At 47.4% G+C, this 16,689-nt stretch overlaps 1 protein-coding gene across 3 annotated transcripts in view; it reads right to left on the bottom strand.

The window, feature by feature from the left end:
• Positions 1–435: 435 nt before the first annotated feature.
• Positions 436–16,689, bottom strand: part of KIF16B (kinesin family member 16B) — a 283,334-nt gene continuing 267,080 nt past the window's right edge. The window contains exon 26 of one of the 3 annotated variants that reach the window (XM_065920888.1): positions 436–2,835. In XM_065920888.1, coding sequence (XP_065776960.1) covers positions 2,677–2,835 — 159 coding nt within the window. In that variant the 3' untranslated portion in view covers positions 436–2,676. The remainder of the gene's footprint in view (positions 2,836–16,689) is intronic. The other 2 variants (XM_065920885.1, XM_065920886.1) reach the window with 2 other exon arrangements.

Below are 16,689 nucleotides of genomic sequence, written 5' to 3' on the forward strand. Positions count from 1 at the left end.
TTGCTGCAGCAGCTACATTTCCAGTTCGTGGATGCGCTAGGCTCTGAAAGCTTCTGGAGGCTTCTGTTCAGATTCTGAAAGACGCTGTCTAGAGTTCTGAGTTGGGAACAGATTGAGCTCTTCCTGCCAACAAACAAACAGAAGTACCCAGTGGTCTGGTTCATGAATCTTCAGAGCGTCTCTACCGTGTGGGCCAGGAATCTTCTAGATGTCCATCATTAAGGAGGCAGCGTGACCTCGTATCACATGACTAAGTTAATTACAAGGCTGAAATAGAATTTTTCCGGCTTAGAAACAACAAGGTCTGGCTGGGACTCAGGCTGAAGGGCACTCTACTACCTGTGGTTACACACGTTTGGTGCACACATTTTAGTGTGTAAGCAGGACCTTGGAGGACATGCTGAAACAGCCTAAATAAAGGATTCTGTTGAAGTGCCTTAGCTTTGTCCAGCTAACTACAAAGGCGTTTATGAGTTGATGGCAGTTCACCCTGAACTGCCTTCAGCGGTCAGGGCAGCACACCTATTACCTGACACGCTTGAAAGTACTAAGACACATACTTGCTGGCCTTCTTTTATTCCTTTGAATTAGGCCAAATTAACGAAGCTTCAATTTTATCACCAGAGACAGATATCTCTGTCATGGGTCTTTTCTTCATCCCAGAAAGGGATTCCATTATTTGTTTAGAGGAGACTTTCCACTGGCTTGCCAGCATTCCTCCAAGGTTTACTCAGATTAAGACGCAGCTTGAGTCCGATTACAAATCTGCATCCATGCATTGGTGACAGTCTCCCTGCCTGTCACCCTGGGCTAGGTCAGAACCTAGAGGTCACCCTGTGCAACAGTGTCATTTTCAGATGGGGACTGAGGTTCAGAGAAGTGAAATGATGCCCATGTGTTACAGCCAGCTTTGCCCAGCACCGACCAGGATTTCAACCCTCAACTTGACACCTTAGGTTAGGACTGGAATCAAAGCATCGTCTGATTCCTGTGCTTCCTACAAACACACGTTTACTTATTCTCGTCAAACTGTTATGTCCCCTGTGTGATCCCAGGGAGTCACCTGCCACGAGGTTGGCGTCCGGTACGGGTCCAAAACGGTAGGAGACAGATGACCTGGTCAGTTGACGAAAACCATTTAGTTTACTCAGCAAAAAGGGGACATCATGCATAAAAACCCAAATGAACTTTTTGGCCAACCTGATATCATCTCTTAGTTTTTATCCTTTAATCTCTAGGTTTAAATTTCCTAGCAGTAATTACCCCTAACCTCTGCCTATAATCACAACAAGCACTCAATATGAAGTCTTCCTGCAGCAATTAAAAAAAAAAAAAAAAGCCCTCATTTTTTTTCATGCTAAACTCTGATATCTAATTAGTACAATAATAATTTCCCCCTTATCAGGATAATTGCATCTTTGAATATATATTTTTCAGACTGGAGAGCTCTGTTGCACAGTCATCTTCTAGAAGACTGAATGCAGGTCTGTTTTGTTACCCATTCATTTGTGACTTCAATCATTACTGTAAGCCCATCTTCTACAAAACGAATGCTAAATTACACATTGTGTATCTTTCCAAGCACATTAGATAAATTTTTAAACAGACCAGGAAGAATGATCATGTCATAAGCTTAAAATAAACTAAGTTACAGGGTGGATTCCATAACTTCATTTAATATTGATAGCAGCTCCATTTAAATCTTGAAAAAGCAAATACCTTTAATAAATTTCATGTGAATAATTATATATTTTGATATAACTATCATACAGGAGTGTGTACATATAGAAATCTATAGGTAGACTTATATACATTTCAATATATACCATATATATCTTTTCTTCTTCTCAAATTTTTCTTTTTAGTAAAACAAAGCAGTTTTACTTGTACATGGATGTGCGATGCTACATTAAGTCCTGAGTGATTTAAGGGATCATTAATAAACTACAGTAAATTCTAGTCTTGCAGCTTGAGATTCAGTAGATTCAGTAACAAAAATGTGAACAAAATGTTTAAAAATATGCATTCAACGAGGAGCTGGTTTTGTGCTTAGCAGAGAAAGCTCGAACGTGCACGACAGCCATTTGGTAAAAACTTCTTGAATATTCAAGATTAAACGAATATCCTATTTCAATGGATTTATAGAAGCTGATGTAACCTACATCCAATGTGTCAAGCATGGAAGACTCCAGTCATGATTGGACTGAAAATCCCTTTTGCAGAATGTGAAATTCTGTGTAAACATCGGTGCTTAGGGATTATACAAAAAGTTCAGACTCAAATGGGGAAAAAGGAAAATACAGTGAAATAATTTAAAATGCTTTTCTTGGGATACAGCCAGCCACATGGAAGGGATATTGAAAAAAAAATAAGAGTATTCTGGTGAAAGGGGAAACCAGATGAAAGTTACTGGGGAGGTCTGACCGGGCACCCACCAGGGAAGCCCCAGGCTGGCTCCAGGGGCCCACGGTGAAGGAGCCTCCGGGACAGACCCTGCACACAATGAGAAGGCCACATTCACCCTGACGGGCGGGGGCAGCCGCCCCCAAGGTCACCGTGGCCAGCGCGGCCCCGGCTCTGCTCAGGCACTCGGAGGCAGCAGCGGGGGGCCCAGGCCCCCGGCGGGGGGGCTGCTCGGACCAGAAGGCACTGTGCGGCGGGCTTCCATCTCCAGCCCTACCCCGTCCCGTGGCTGCTGTAGTCGAAGACGCCCTTCTTGAAGAACGGCGAGAACTCGCACACCGTGTGTTTGGACAGCGTCAGCCCCACCTTGTCGATATGCAGCGGGGACGTGGCCGACTGGAGCATCACGCTGAAGAAGTCCCTGAGGTACCGCTGGGAAGAGACGAGAGGCAAAGACATGGTCAAGGCACCGGCAGGGAGGAGGCGGTGGGGAGAGTGCCTGCTGGCATGGAGGGGCTGCCACTGTCAGAAACGGCGCAGGGACCCTCCTCTGATGCCTTCCCCACGTGGGACCCACCTGGGGAGCAGCCACGGCGCCCAGCGTGCGGCTGATGCTTCTTGGTTCTGAACTCATAGGACATGTCTGCAGACAGGCCTGGGGAACGCTGGGCAGCGGGCGCTGGGGGTGGGGTCTGCTTTCCAGCATCGTGCCGGTAGTTAATACCCCGCTTTTTCAGCCAAATCACATGTGCTGAGTCACTTCAGTTGTGTCTGACTCTTTGCAACACTATGGACTGCAGCCTGCCGAGTCACGACCCCCCTGCCCAACTCACTAATAGGAAGACCACCATGAGGAAGGAGAACAAAACTGCTCATGGTCTGCACGATGCTAAATGCACATTTTTACTCTTGTTGACCGGGGGATTTTTGCAGAAACTAACATCTCTGGCACTAATATGTCCTTAGTCAATAACGTGTTGAGTGGTACAGGCTCTCTCTGCTTTGCCTTCTTATACACTGTGGGCAAGAGGGTCCACTGCAAACACCAACATGTACAGACCAACCAGTAAAGGAAGCTCTTGCTGAGATTAATTTGCTCTGAACCCCGTGCTCACCCCCCACCCCAACCTTTGCACACGTCTGTGGCAGCACTGGCCTACTTTTCTGGCACCAAACTCACAAAGCTGCTCTGAGTCCAAGACCCGAGATGCTGGGGCTGAAATCAGACATGGGCACCAGCAAGATGTGTTAACGGAAAAGAGAACATGAAGAAATATTTCATACAGTTCCGGTATGGCAAAGGTTACCTATAATTGAAAATGGGGTGCAGGGGGGCTGGTTTTAGGCCTGAATCTTTATTACTCTCTCAGCTTGTTTAAAAAATAAAAATCCTATCACAAACTCAGAAATTAAACACAGTAATCATGGATTCTGAGTAACAGAACAATTCTGTCTATGAAACATGGTCTAGAACAGCGGTTCCCAAGCAGGGGTGATCTGCCCCATAGACATTTTCATGGTGGGGGGTGGGCATGTATCTAACAGGTAGAGGCCAGGGATGCAGCTAACATCCTACAATGCTCAACATCCTACAAGCCTCTGTGCAAAGAAATATTTACCCCAAATGTCAGTAGTGACACAGATAACGAACCTGTGGCCTGGGGGAAGCCAAATTCAGCTGGCTGAATGAATATAGCCCACCTCAAACTTAGCTCTGAAAGAAGACATTCTGCTCAAGGAAAATTTCTTAGCTACTTTCTTAAAAACAGTAACAGAGACTACTAATAATTAATACCCATACGGTAATTTATAGTTTCTAAAAATCTACCACCTAACTCTTTGTGTTTTACGGAAGTATAACTGATGCCCAGTGGCTGAGTACTCTCCCAAGGCAGGACCTGCAGAGTGCTGACACGCGGAGATGTCTATGAAACCAGCAGCAAAGCAAGGTGACAGGCGTTCGGACCACACCCAAAGGGGTCCTGCGTCACCCAACTGTAGGTTATCTTCATGCTCTGCCTATACCTACCTCTTTCTTTTCTTTTAATTACTGTAACACCCATTATCTGGCAAGCAAGGCTAGTAATCCAGAGAGGAGACTTGAGAGCAAGGATTTTTAACTCAGGCTGTTTCCCGTGTTCAATATTCTTAACTTCCTGATCTCATGGTAATCGCTCAAGAAAGGCTCTCTAAACAAAAAGCAGGTCAAGGTAAGAAGGTGTCAAAACCAATTGCTAGAAAATGGACACCTTGCTCCAGGACTTGTTTGCATCAAAGAAGCAAAGACAACAGCCTTGACTTTTCTGGGGGCAGAAAAGCTGGTAACATCGACCGAGAGGAACCTGAGGTCCAACAAACATGGTTACTGTGAAATACGCATCTGGCAGGAGGGGGACCGGGGCCCCCCGCGTGTGAGCTGTGGCGGCACCCCTCCGCGGGGTGAGGCAGGACCCGGGCCGTCCCCTCAGCTGCTCCCTGCAGCCCACGCCCCCACGGCCAGGCTGGAGTGTAGACTAATGTCCACACCGCCTGCCTTCCAGATGCTTTCTGACCAGACAGAAGGGAACAGATGACGTTATCAACATTTGTCATCATCAGTTCACGAAGCAGGGGCCCTTTAAAGGGCCAAGAAAGCCTGAAGGATACTGAAAAGAGAAGAACAATAAAAGCCAGAAATAAAATGCAAAGAGAGGGGTCTGGAGATCCCGCTTCCCCACCCGAGGAAGCCCCGTAAAGAGAGAGCAAGGAAGCAGCTGCTAGTGATGGCTTTCCTTACAATGAATGCGTCAGCATGCCTCGATGAAACCTCCTGAGAGAGGGATCTGATCCAACTGATTCTCAACATTATGGAAGAGCCTTTTCTCTGTGATGAGTCTCTGCTCAGCAGAATCAGGTGGCCTTGGCTCCCTCTTCTTAGACCACTTCCTTGGTCAAAGAAAGGCTGTGAGTAGGAAGTGTTCTTTGTGGAAACCTCAGCATGCTCTGAAGTGAAGAGGTGACGCGTGGCCTTGGTTGGCTGTGTCCAGAGCCACAGACTTGCAGTGGGCTGAGCAAATCCTTTCTGGTGAGTGACGAACCCAAAGGCCCAGGGCTGGGACAGGGGACACTAGAAAGAACTAAAATTGCAGAAAGTGCCTGGGGTCACAGACAGCATCTCATTCTCTGTAATCCCCCATGGTCCTGGGACACTGCTGAGTTGGGGGGAAAGTGCTTACAAGCAACCCTGATGACTAATATTGATGAGTTCATTTTTAAAAACTGAAATGTACAGAGAGAAAGCAGCATCCATCATGAATGTACAGCTAAATGAGTTTTCAAAAAATGAACGCACGGGTGTGCTGAGCACTGGGCTAAAAACATCACGTTTTTTAGAGCCCTGGCAGCCGTCCCCACACTCCATCCACACTCTGGCTTCCTGAGCCACTGATCTGTTTTGCCAGGCTTTGAACTTGATACCGATGGGATCCCACAGGGCGCACTCTTCTGTGTCTGGTTCCCACCTGATGTGACGCTTGTGAGACTTGTGCACCTGGGTGGGTGTGCTGTGGTCTGTTCCCTTGTCACTGCTGCGTAGTATTCCATGTGCCCCATTCACCCACTTACTGAGGTGGAGGGGTATGGAGTGGCGATGGGTTTGGTTCTTTTGTCTGACCTTTTCAGTAATGAAATCGACCTCTGTATAACAGTGTTGGGTCAATCAAGTTTATTACTATTCCTTCAATAAAGAAGCTCCCCCTTAGGACTTGAGGCCTCAGTCTAACGTACTAGAATTCTGCTACTGCATGTATATCAATATACATCTGAATTATATATAAAATACATACTTAAGTACACACATTCATATTAATAAATTCTGCTGCCTGTGCTCCTAGAATTTTCCACAGCACCTGTGGCCAAAGGGAGAAAATTAAAGTGCTTCCTGTCAAAGCTCTCTCTCTAATGTTGGGTCCAAAGACACCCCCACCCTCCCTGGTATGTGAAAATGAGTCCAGGAACTGAGCCACCTCCCCAGGGCAGTTTACTTTTTACAAAACTCAAAGACGCCGGGAGCTTATGTGCTTATCAGGGTCAGAAGGGCAAAGTAGGAGGAGGATCTGTGAAACCCGATATCCAATTTCTGTTTCTTTCACATGGCTTCTTCTCCATGAAAATCAGAAAAGCAGACAAATTTCAATCTCTGTAGCCACTGTTGCTGTTCAGTCGCTAAGGCATGTCCAACTCTCTGCAACCCCATGGACTGCAGCACACCAGGCTTCCCTGTCCTCCATTATCTCCCTGTGCTTGCTCAACTCATGGAGATGCCATCCAACCATCTCATCCTCCGTCACCCCCTCCCCCTCCTGCCCCCAGTCTTTCCCAGCATCAGGGTCTTTTCCAATGAGTCAGCTCTGCAAATCAGGTAGCCGAAGTATTGGAGCTTCAGCTTTAGCAGCTATTAGGGATCACAGAAGGCCCGCAGGATACCAGGCTGCCCTGTTGGTGGGGTTGGAGGAGGCCACCTCCAAGTTTGTGCTCTGTGAGACACCCCAGATCAGGGCTGCTGAGAATGCTGGCTGCACCTGCCATGGTTGGGAGACATTCCAGCCCTGCCTCGGAAAGTCAGATGAAACCCAATCTTCTTTCAGTAAGACTGCAAATCAGGAAATGGAATGCAGGGCAGGAGGGGGTCTGGGGATGTCTTGAGAGTGAGCAACCGAGGAGATGGGAGGGACTGAGAGGAGATGGAGCCCAAAGAGAGGCAAGGGGCCAGCTGGGGGACGGGGAGGGGGAGAGAAGAGGAGGGAAAGAGGGGAACCACACACCACGCTGGGGATGGAGGACCATGCTGCTGCTAAGTCACTTCAGTCGTGTCCGACTCTGTGTGACCCCATAGACGGCAGCCCACCAGGCTCCCCCATCTCTGGGATTCTCCAGGCAAGAACACTGGAGTGGGTTGCCATTTCCGTCTCCAATGCATGAAAGTGGAAAGTGAAAGTGAAGCCGCTCAAGTGTGTCTGACTCTTAGCGACCCCATGGACTGCAGCCCACCAGGCTCCTCCGTCCATGGGATTTTCCAGGCAAGAGCACTGGAGTGGGGTGCCACTGCCTTCTCCAGGAGGACCATGAGCTGCTTTCAAAGTTGGCAAAAAAAGGTCTAAGAACAACAGATATGTTAGACATTTATCTAGGTTTCTTTTAGCTGCTTGGACTGACACTGTAGTATAAGGTGTTTTCTTATCAATGCTTTTAGAAAATCAAATTTAGATGACAAGTCTTTACGGCATACTTCAGTACTGATGCACAGCACCTTGATTTCAGAAACTGTCTTTCTTCTACAGGTTGTGGGCATGCGCGTATGCGCGTGTGTGTGTGTGTGTGTGTGTGTGTGGGCATGCGTGTGTGTGTGTGTGTGTGTGTACTTATGTATCTATTTTTTAAGTCAATCTGCACAGGGGCCTTGAGTGGGGTGGGGGGAGGCAGAAGTCACTGGGAGACATGGGCCCCCATGGGTCTGCTCATGGGCCCCCATGGGTCTGCTCCAAACAAAATGTTAAATGGCTTGTGGTTTTAAAAACTGCCCCCTTCCCCACAGAACAAAAACAAAATCCTGTAAGGGACCATGAGCTTTCAAAAAGAGGAGGCCAAGAGATCAGCGGAAGGATGAGAGGCACACAGATTGCCAAAATGCCCCGCACCAGGCTCCTGACGCCTTCTCTGCAAAGGGGTTCTTTCTGTCCTTTAACTCATACTTGCCGACACCCCTGAGCTCCTTGGGAACGTCCCCCACGTGCACACACCAGGCTGGCCAGCGATCGCCTCGTTCTTCTCACAGACAGGCCATTGATCAACAGCCTGCAATGCTCCAGGCACAGTGAGAATGTTTAATGGTCTATTTCATTTAAAGATCACAACAGTGTATGAGGCAGAGTCTATTATTATCTCCAACTTCTCAGAGAAAAAAACCTGCAGTCCAGGAGGCATTAAGTACCGTCCTAAAGGTGACAGAGCGTGGGAGTGTGAGGACTCACACCAGCTCTCCCAAGTCCAGAGACGGGTCTCAGTCCCCGGGCTCCGTCCGCAGCGTCCGCCAGCCTCCCCTTCTCGGCCTGACCCTGCTCTCCGGGTGCTGCCATCTCACTGGGCCGGGCTGATGGCACTGGGAGTCTCGGCTGCCTGGGCTTAATAAATGCCATAGCATCTAGTACTGCCTGGGCCAGATGCTGCCTCTGCTGGCCTGACGGTGTTCTCACGGGGACGGGGGCGCAGGGCTGCCTAGAGTGAACACTCCCCACAAACCTGGGACAGAGGCCCCCTTCCGCTGACATTTCTACCCTTCTCCACAGAGGCTAGGCACCTCTGCTCACATTCGAGACCTTCCTTATAGCGCCTTGCTGGGCACTGGTCATTTCTCGACCGCCCTTCTTCTGTTCCGCCTCCCAGACGACATTCAGCTTCCCTTCTGAAAAAATACCTCCCCATTCTTTGGGGATGGGTCATCTGGCTGACTCAGGGCAGAGGGCTAGAGGTCTCTTCCTCTTCATCTTCTGGGATGGGCTCCTGTAGCTAAAGAGCTCGTCAAGATACCACGTGGAGCCTGCAGGGATGCAGGGTCGTCTGGGGCAAGCCTCTCCCAGAATGCAGAGCTGGTGCCATGGAGCATTTCAAGAGTTTGCTTAAGAAACCCGGGGCAGAAGCAGGAGAGCTCTAGGTCTGTCCATTTCCAAGCCCACTTGCTCACCAGGACCACAGTTGTTTCCTACTGTTTGCCATCAACGCCCCTGGGGTGTCGGCAGGTGTCCGTCAAGAATAAGAGGAAACCTCCCACTTACAACACGCAGGTTCTGGGGGTGGGGGCCGCAGTGGGCTCAGGGCATCTGCCCAGGATGCCTCTCTTAGGACAAGGTCTGTCCTGGGAGGCTTTCAGACATACTGTCTCAGATGGGTCAGCCCATGCGAGAGGTCCATTCCCAGCCAAGCATTTAGCTGGAAGACTCCTGCTGCAAACTCAGATACACACACAGGCCAATCTTTAAAATTCAACACCATTTCAAAAGTCAACCACTAAACATTATTAATCTTTTGAACCAAAAACACAGGCTAATATGGTCTGTTGGCTGTGTTAATGAGTTCTGAAAGGCGAAACACACTCCCTACAGCAATACAGGGCAATTCAGCAAGAACTCAGTCAATTATCTTAGAGTTTTAGCCTGGTACCTCAATCAATACACTGCATTAAGGAGGGGAGGGGATGAAATATAAAGTGCTGCTACATGCTACTTCACTTTAGACACTTTTGAAGAAGGTCATTATATTAACATGATTCATGTGTGACCTGTAATATGATTTCAGGGTCGGCTCTGGCTATAAGGAAAAGTACTTAAGTCCCTGGAATAACCTTGGTAGAAGCTGGAATTGAAGTAGCTTCTGCTGGGTTTTTCCTTTCAACTTGGGAGCTTCTGGATGAAATGATAGTCTGCTCATAGGGAAGACCTCGTGCTCTACAGCTCATCCAAGCAAAAACCTGGGAGGTCAGAGGGACGTTGTTACATGGTGTGGCCGCTCCCATCTCACAGCCATTCCCCTTTCAGGTATGGAATCTGGAAGGAAAGGCAAGTCTGAGAACAAGGAAAGTAGGGAAGGTGTGTGGTACCCAGGCTCAGTAAAGGATGTGAACAGGCAGCAAGGCCAGCGTGTGGAGGGCTCAGCCTGGGGAAGGGCAGGGTCTGAGGGAGCATCCTGGGGGCCTTGAACCTGGCTGTTGGGTCTGCAGGTATTTGTGCGAAGCCTTTCTGGGCTCAGGAGCTCCTATGACCCCTGAGACAGTCTAAGGAGAAGGAGGACAGGTGGCTGTATTCCTCTGTTTCAACATAAGAAGATTGAGATCTCAGGAGACAGGAACTTAGACAAGAAAAATGACTGTAAGAGACAAAATGACTGGCTCTTCAAATTCGGGAGAAAGTCCTCGAAATTCTCAAGGAGAATCCTTTCAGCCCGTAACCTTAAGGTATAAATGTAAATGTACATGCAGGCCCTTTCTTTGGGGCTGTCCACGCCCTGCTCGTGTAGGCTCAGAATCTACCCTGAATTTCCATCAGCTGCCGCACACGCATGTGTGGGTGTGTGAATGTGTATGTGTGTGTCTAAGATGTGGGAATGGGAAGAGGGCCTCAGAAGCGTTTGAAAGACTCTACCTTTTTTTATCTTTTGGCTTCCTTCCTTCTATTTTAATTAATGGGGGGATAAAATCATGACCATTTTATGTTATTAAAAAGTTTCTGTTTTAATAGGGCTCACGGCTGTAACTGCAGCCTACTGCTTATTTCACAGGCGATATTTCACCCCAGCTGTGTCATCTGAATGATTTCCCGGCCATCTCATTGTTGTGGAGCTCTCTTCATTTTACAAAATTTTAACACCAATCCATAATTTAATTTAAAGTTATTGAAATTATTAAAATTGAAATGTTCTTTAAAAGTGTAAAAGGGCTTCAGCCGCCTTTCCACCATGACACATTAACAGAGAAGGCAGTTCAGTGGCATTCCTCATTTCCAGAACTCATTGGCCATGCTGGCAGCTTAAAGACAACTCTCAGTCCAGTAAGACTTAGAGGTCTCATTTACCTTGCAGTACTTGGGAGAATTAATCATTGACTGATGGGCTCTGAAGATGAATCTGGCCTGGATGGAGACACACTGGGATATTTCTAGAACCCAGAGAGGTCTGGTCACCACTGGCCATGTGTTATGAACCAACCCAGGCGGGTTGATGTTATTCACGGTCAAGTCTTCCCAGTTTTAAACTCTAATACATCCTACTCTGAACACCTCTCTCTGGCTATCTTAGGAATCCTAAAATTTGTCTCCATTGGATCAACCATGCTGGGTTCCTTTCCCAACATGCCTCCAAATGTCCTCCATGCTCTGATAAAATTAAGGACAGTCTTTGACCAGCAGCTTACTCAACCACCGCACAGTTACTTTCTGCACACCTACTCCCCACGAAGTCACATGGGGAGTGGGCACGTGGGTGCTGACAGACACAGAGCCTGCCCTCCCAGGGCACCTCGCTGCCCACGCCATCTCCTCATGGTTCAGAGTCGTTCTTCCTGGTGCTGTGCTTCCATCATCTAAATCCTGCTCATCCTTTAAGGACTAAATCAAGGTTTAAACTCTGTTGATGCCTCTCCCTTCAGACCCCATTCACGAACCCAACAAACAAATATTTAACTGAGAGGTTGCCTCCTGCCAGTGCTGCTGGGGATTCAGTAAAAGACAAGCTTCATTTCCATCCTGAGTAACATGCAGGCTTTTCATCAGGGAGACTGTGGACAGGGAAAGCAGGAATTAAAATATGGCTCAAAAAAAAAAAAAAAAGGAATGAGATACTTTTAGAGCACCTAGGAATGGCAGCCCTGGGGACTGGAGACATTTACGCCAAGACCTGAAGGGTAAGAATCAAGCCTATGAAGACAATGGAGAAAGAATCTGAAGGAAGCCTGTCCCAGGCAGAGGGCAGAGTGGGTATAAAGCCTCACAGTGGGGCAGCAGAGCTTCGGGCATGGCCAGTGGTCCAGCAGGACCGGACTGGGCTCTGTTTAGCATGGGGGAGGCACTTCTGCACTGCCCACCAGATCAGTTCTCAACCAGGCCTTGGACCAGGGGTTCAGTATGTGTCTTGCCAAACTCTCTTCTCTCTGAACCATGGAGTCCTGCCAGGACGAGTCCTGTGACTTGCTTTAACCTAGAGAGCTCACTGGAGGTGATGCTGAGTGTGAAGAGGTCACCGTGCAGCTTCTGGTGCCCCGGCTGAGCCCAGTCTTCAGTGGAGCCATGATCCAGAGGCGGCCACATACACATACCCTGGTCTGACAAGGACACTTGGAAAAGGAGAATCTCCCAGCGGAGGCCAGCCCATGTTCCAGAATCACAGCACCATAAGCAACAACATGGGATTTCTTTAAAGCACTCACTTCTGGGGTAGGTTATTACTCCGTAAGAGATTACCAAAATACACGTATTTGGGGAAAAGGTAAGAGGTGAGGGAATAAATGGTATCAGTCAAAACCGAACAGAAGTTTCTTTGTTGTCTGTTTATAATTTATGACTAGCCATAAATTACAGTCCTATTCTATTTCACGCCAACCTCTTCCAACCTTTTCCTTATTTCTAATGAATAATTCTGTCTTTGCAGGTACTTCTTTCCTACCCTAGGTTTTAAAGTAAATACTTAGAATAAGTAGTCATCATTTGAAATATGGCATTTATTTCTTGATGTTAAATAGAATTCTGAGAGCTTCCACTTAAAATTCATCAGGGTGAAAATGTTCATCTGTGATTACAGAATCCGAACTATTCATTACAGCTATTCAGAGAATCTTCTTTATGAGTTTAATGACATAAGCATATTGTATTGAATTATTGTGGTACTGCATCAATTGGACTCATAAATTTAATATACTCAGTCTGGTTCACATATTTTAATAAAATCTAGCAAGCTTTAAAAATTTTATAAGGGATGTGCATTTCAAGTCCATGTGATGTTCACTTTTATAGGTTGACATTTTGGCTTGGGGTATTAAGTAGCTTCAATGATCCTGATGACCCAGCCGGGTCGAGCAGCAAGGTCAGGGTGAAACCCCACAAACAAACTGGCCACATGAGAAAGCCACTGTCTGCTTGAACTGAGAAGCTTGTTGAGCCTTTCTCCAGAGCACAAGTCAACAGCAGTCCGATCTTTCCGGCTTCCAGAGTGGAAGAGAGGAGTCAAGTGTTTGGTGCACCTGTGAGCCACGAGTGATGGAGTCTCACAGGCCACACTCTCAACTTTGTTTGGTGAAAGTAAAATATGCCAGGACGCTGGGAGGAACCCAGTACCCAGGGCTCACTCTGGTTCTTTGACTTTTGTTTACTGGGTCTCTTTGCAAGAGATGGGTAACCGGCTAAAGACAGATGCAGAGCAACTTGACACCCTCAGCACAGAGGTGAGGCTGGAAGAGAGCCCTGGAGACACAGCTTGGCCGATCCACCTCTGCCCTGTGAGCTAGCGCCGCAGGCACCTGGTCACCCTTCAGCCACCACGCTGGGCGTGGAGACACAGCACAGGGACACAGAGTCCTCTGCTTCCTCACTGGACTGTCTTTTAAGGATGAGAATACTAAACGAGCTACTGTCTGTAAAAGCTCTTGGGGCAGGGCCCAATTCACAAGGAGTCTTTATTAAGTCATCGACGCTATTATCTATACAGTTTGGTCCTCTGGAAGTTGTTGGGTAAATGTGTTAACTCTCTCTTCTTTTACATGGGCATAGAGCATGGAAGTATTTAATGTTTTCCCCTTCAAAGGAAAGTAGAGGACAGCAAAAATCTGGAATTTTTTTTTTCTCCATAGTCACCTAATATCAGTCACTGGCAGACCCTTTATTTCAAGAGTTGCTTTAAAAGAAGGATGACTTCACATGTTTTTCAAAATGGGGAGTCATATTAAAAATAAGTTAAAAAAAATCTAACTATAAGGTAAATTAACTATCCTCTGAAAGATCGTTTTGAATAATGAGATTCTGTAAAGTGCCATCTGGGGAAAAAACAAACTCCAAACCCCATTCTTTTGTTTCTAAGCTCATGACTCCTCCCAGCATGGCATAAGCCTTCAAAGAGGTTCCTGACATCTGGAAAGAGAAGGACGACTCCCAGCGACCAACGAAACTGACAGACTGAACCTGCTGCGTGGCATGTCTGGCCACAAGGCACGTAAAGAACTGGTCCTAAAGCACTTGAGAATTACCGGCTCCCCTAAGTCCCCACCCCTTGTGCAGCCCGGGAACGGGGTGCAGTGCGATGCTGCGAGACCCTGAATGACAATCTTGCCCCTTTCCACCAGCCGTGCCTGCGGGTGAGCAGGATGATCCTTCCCTTTCAAGTCTGACCTGAGGTCCTCTGTACATCGAGGGCACGTGTTCCCTGGATGGCCTTGAACTGGACCATTGCTGAGTAACACTGAGTCCCTGAATTCAGGGTCAGGGGGTAAGCTCTGGAGACACTGGGGGAGGGAGACCCACTGCTCCCTTTTTGTTCTTTGGGCCAGGAGCCCCTGATGATCCCCGAGAGACTGTTTGCCTGGCAAATTACCCTCCTGCCCTGGAGGTTATCTCTCAGGGTCCACATGCCGCCCTGCACCCCAGGGGGGAGCCACAGTCATGTCCCAGATATGAAGAGGACCATGGCCCCGAGTGGTGGGCCTGTGACCCGCCCCACAGAGAGGATCAGCTGGAGATCTGGATTATCTGCTCCACTGATCCCCTTCACAGGGACTGAGGTTTGGTGATGACAGGGAAGGTGGAGGCGGGGAGAAAAGCCAAACTTCTCTAAAGGCACCAGCTCTGATTTTCAAAAAGGACAGAGTAGGTCTATAACTCATATAAGGAAATGAAAATAAATTCCTTTACCAAACAGATATTACCTACGGAGTCAAGCATCTCAATGAAAAATAGATATAGGTTGAATCCGTGTGCTTCCTGAAAGACACGCTCAATTAGATGACTGACACAGAGACGGCCACTAGGTAAGCAAAACATCATGGGTTTTAAGGGGGTCTTCTCTCTCTCAAAGGGCTTTACTTATTTACTACAGAGAATGAAGAATAGAGAATAGAGAATGAAGTCTATCAAATCAATTTATAACTCAAAGCCAAACTTTTGAAACCTTTACCACTGTCCTGGACAGCTCGTAAAACCCGAGGAGCCCCTGCAGAAGAGAGTGAAGGATGCCGCCAACCCGGAGCACAAAGACACACGAGCTTCCCTGGGCACCAGCGTCTGGCTGCGAGAAATGCCAAAGAAACCCCAAACTCCATAAGCATCACGCTTTCAGTTGTTGTGACTTCTCGTATCTGTGACTGTTTTCAACTGCGGGGCAGGGCAAGCAGGGCAGTGCCGCTTAAAAGGGGCTGACACGATGTGGGTAAAGAGACAAGCTTACAGATCGAAAGGAAACCACGCCAGGTGAGGAGTCCTGGGGACAGCAACAGGGCCATTTAATCGAAGAAACGGGGGCGAACCCGACATCCACAGACTCTGCTGTGAGGAAACTACCCGGCAAAGCAAGGAAGGTCAGTTCATAGGGACTGTGCCAGTACATGAATATACCCAGATCCTTTCGGATGAGGAACTGCAAATAAATGCAATTTTGTGAACTGGAAGATGAGCACTATAAATAGAAAAGGAAAGGGGAATCACAACATACAGCAAGAAGCATAAATACCCCAGACTGTGGAGACAGACAGGGCCCCTCACTGCCCACAGCACTCACCAGTGTCTTAAGCAAGAGCCTCACCTCGACCCCTCAGCTGGCTTAAAAAATCCATTGAGAAAAAGATGATGGCTTCATTTACTGCCATCTTCATCTCTGATTAGCAATTTTTTCTTCTTAATTTCACTTATAAATAATATGACACAGGTGATCTCAATTAGAAAATAGATTAGAGAAAGTTTTTTTTTTTTTGGTTGCCTGGAATATTACAGATGCAAATGTAAACACTTTGCAGTGAACTGCTGGGAATAAAAATAAGCCTGACTAGAAAAGGATGAGAGTTTTACATGAGCAAATAATAAAGATAAAAATTGTATGGAATTGGAACAAACTGATGTTGTTCTCCATTTGTTCCCCCCAAATATTGTCTCAAAGTGCTGCAGCAACACGGATTCATTACCGCTATGAAAAACGTAAGCAGCATGTACAGAAGAGAGAACGATTGTCTAGGGAAAACAAATAACCAGTAGAATCCTGAAATAAAGATGCAGTTTACAAAGGCAACAGAGGAGGTTTGTGGGCCCAGGACATGGTGAACACCTTTCATGTAAGAAAAGCACAACTCATTTGGCAGACAAATCTGAATGAATGGAGTGAAGGGGACTAAAGCATCTTTAAGAAAGCCTAAGGCCGACTAGGCGGGGGTTTGTAGGAGGGAAAAGATAATCCGCCAGTGTTGATATAAATAGTGAGCAGAGAACTTTACGGAGACAGGACAGAGACAGTGGTTCTTAAACAAAAGCACAGGAAGAATTCTGATCCTGTCTTTTGGGCTGCTGCAGCAAAAGCAAATGTATGAAGAGGAACTACACTGACCCATGGAAATACACAAATCAACAATTTTCAGAAGCAAGAAGCAAGGCCTCCAGTTTTACAACATGAAAAGATGCAAAAGTAACCAGCGGAGCTTTAAAGCAAAGGATGACGGGGTGAGAGGGACCACGTGGCAGAGTTTCTCAAACCTGCAGGGAAGGACCAGCCGAGGGAGGGAGAGACGGAAAGCAG

This window comes from Muntiacus reevesi, chromosome 2 (assembly GCF_963930625.1).
Source record: "Muntiacus reevesi chromosome 2, mMunRee1.1, whole genome shotgun sequence".
NCBI classification, from domain to species: Eukaryota; Metazoa; Chordata; class Mammalia; order Artiodactyla; family Cervidae; genus Muntiacus; species Muntiacus reevesi.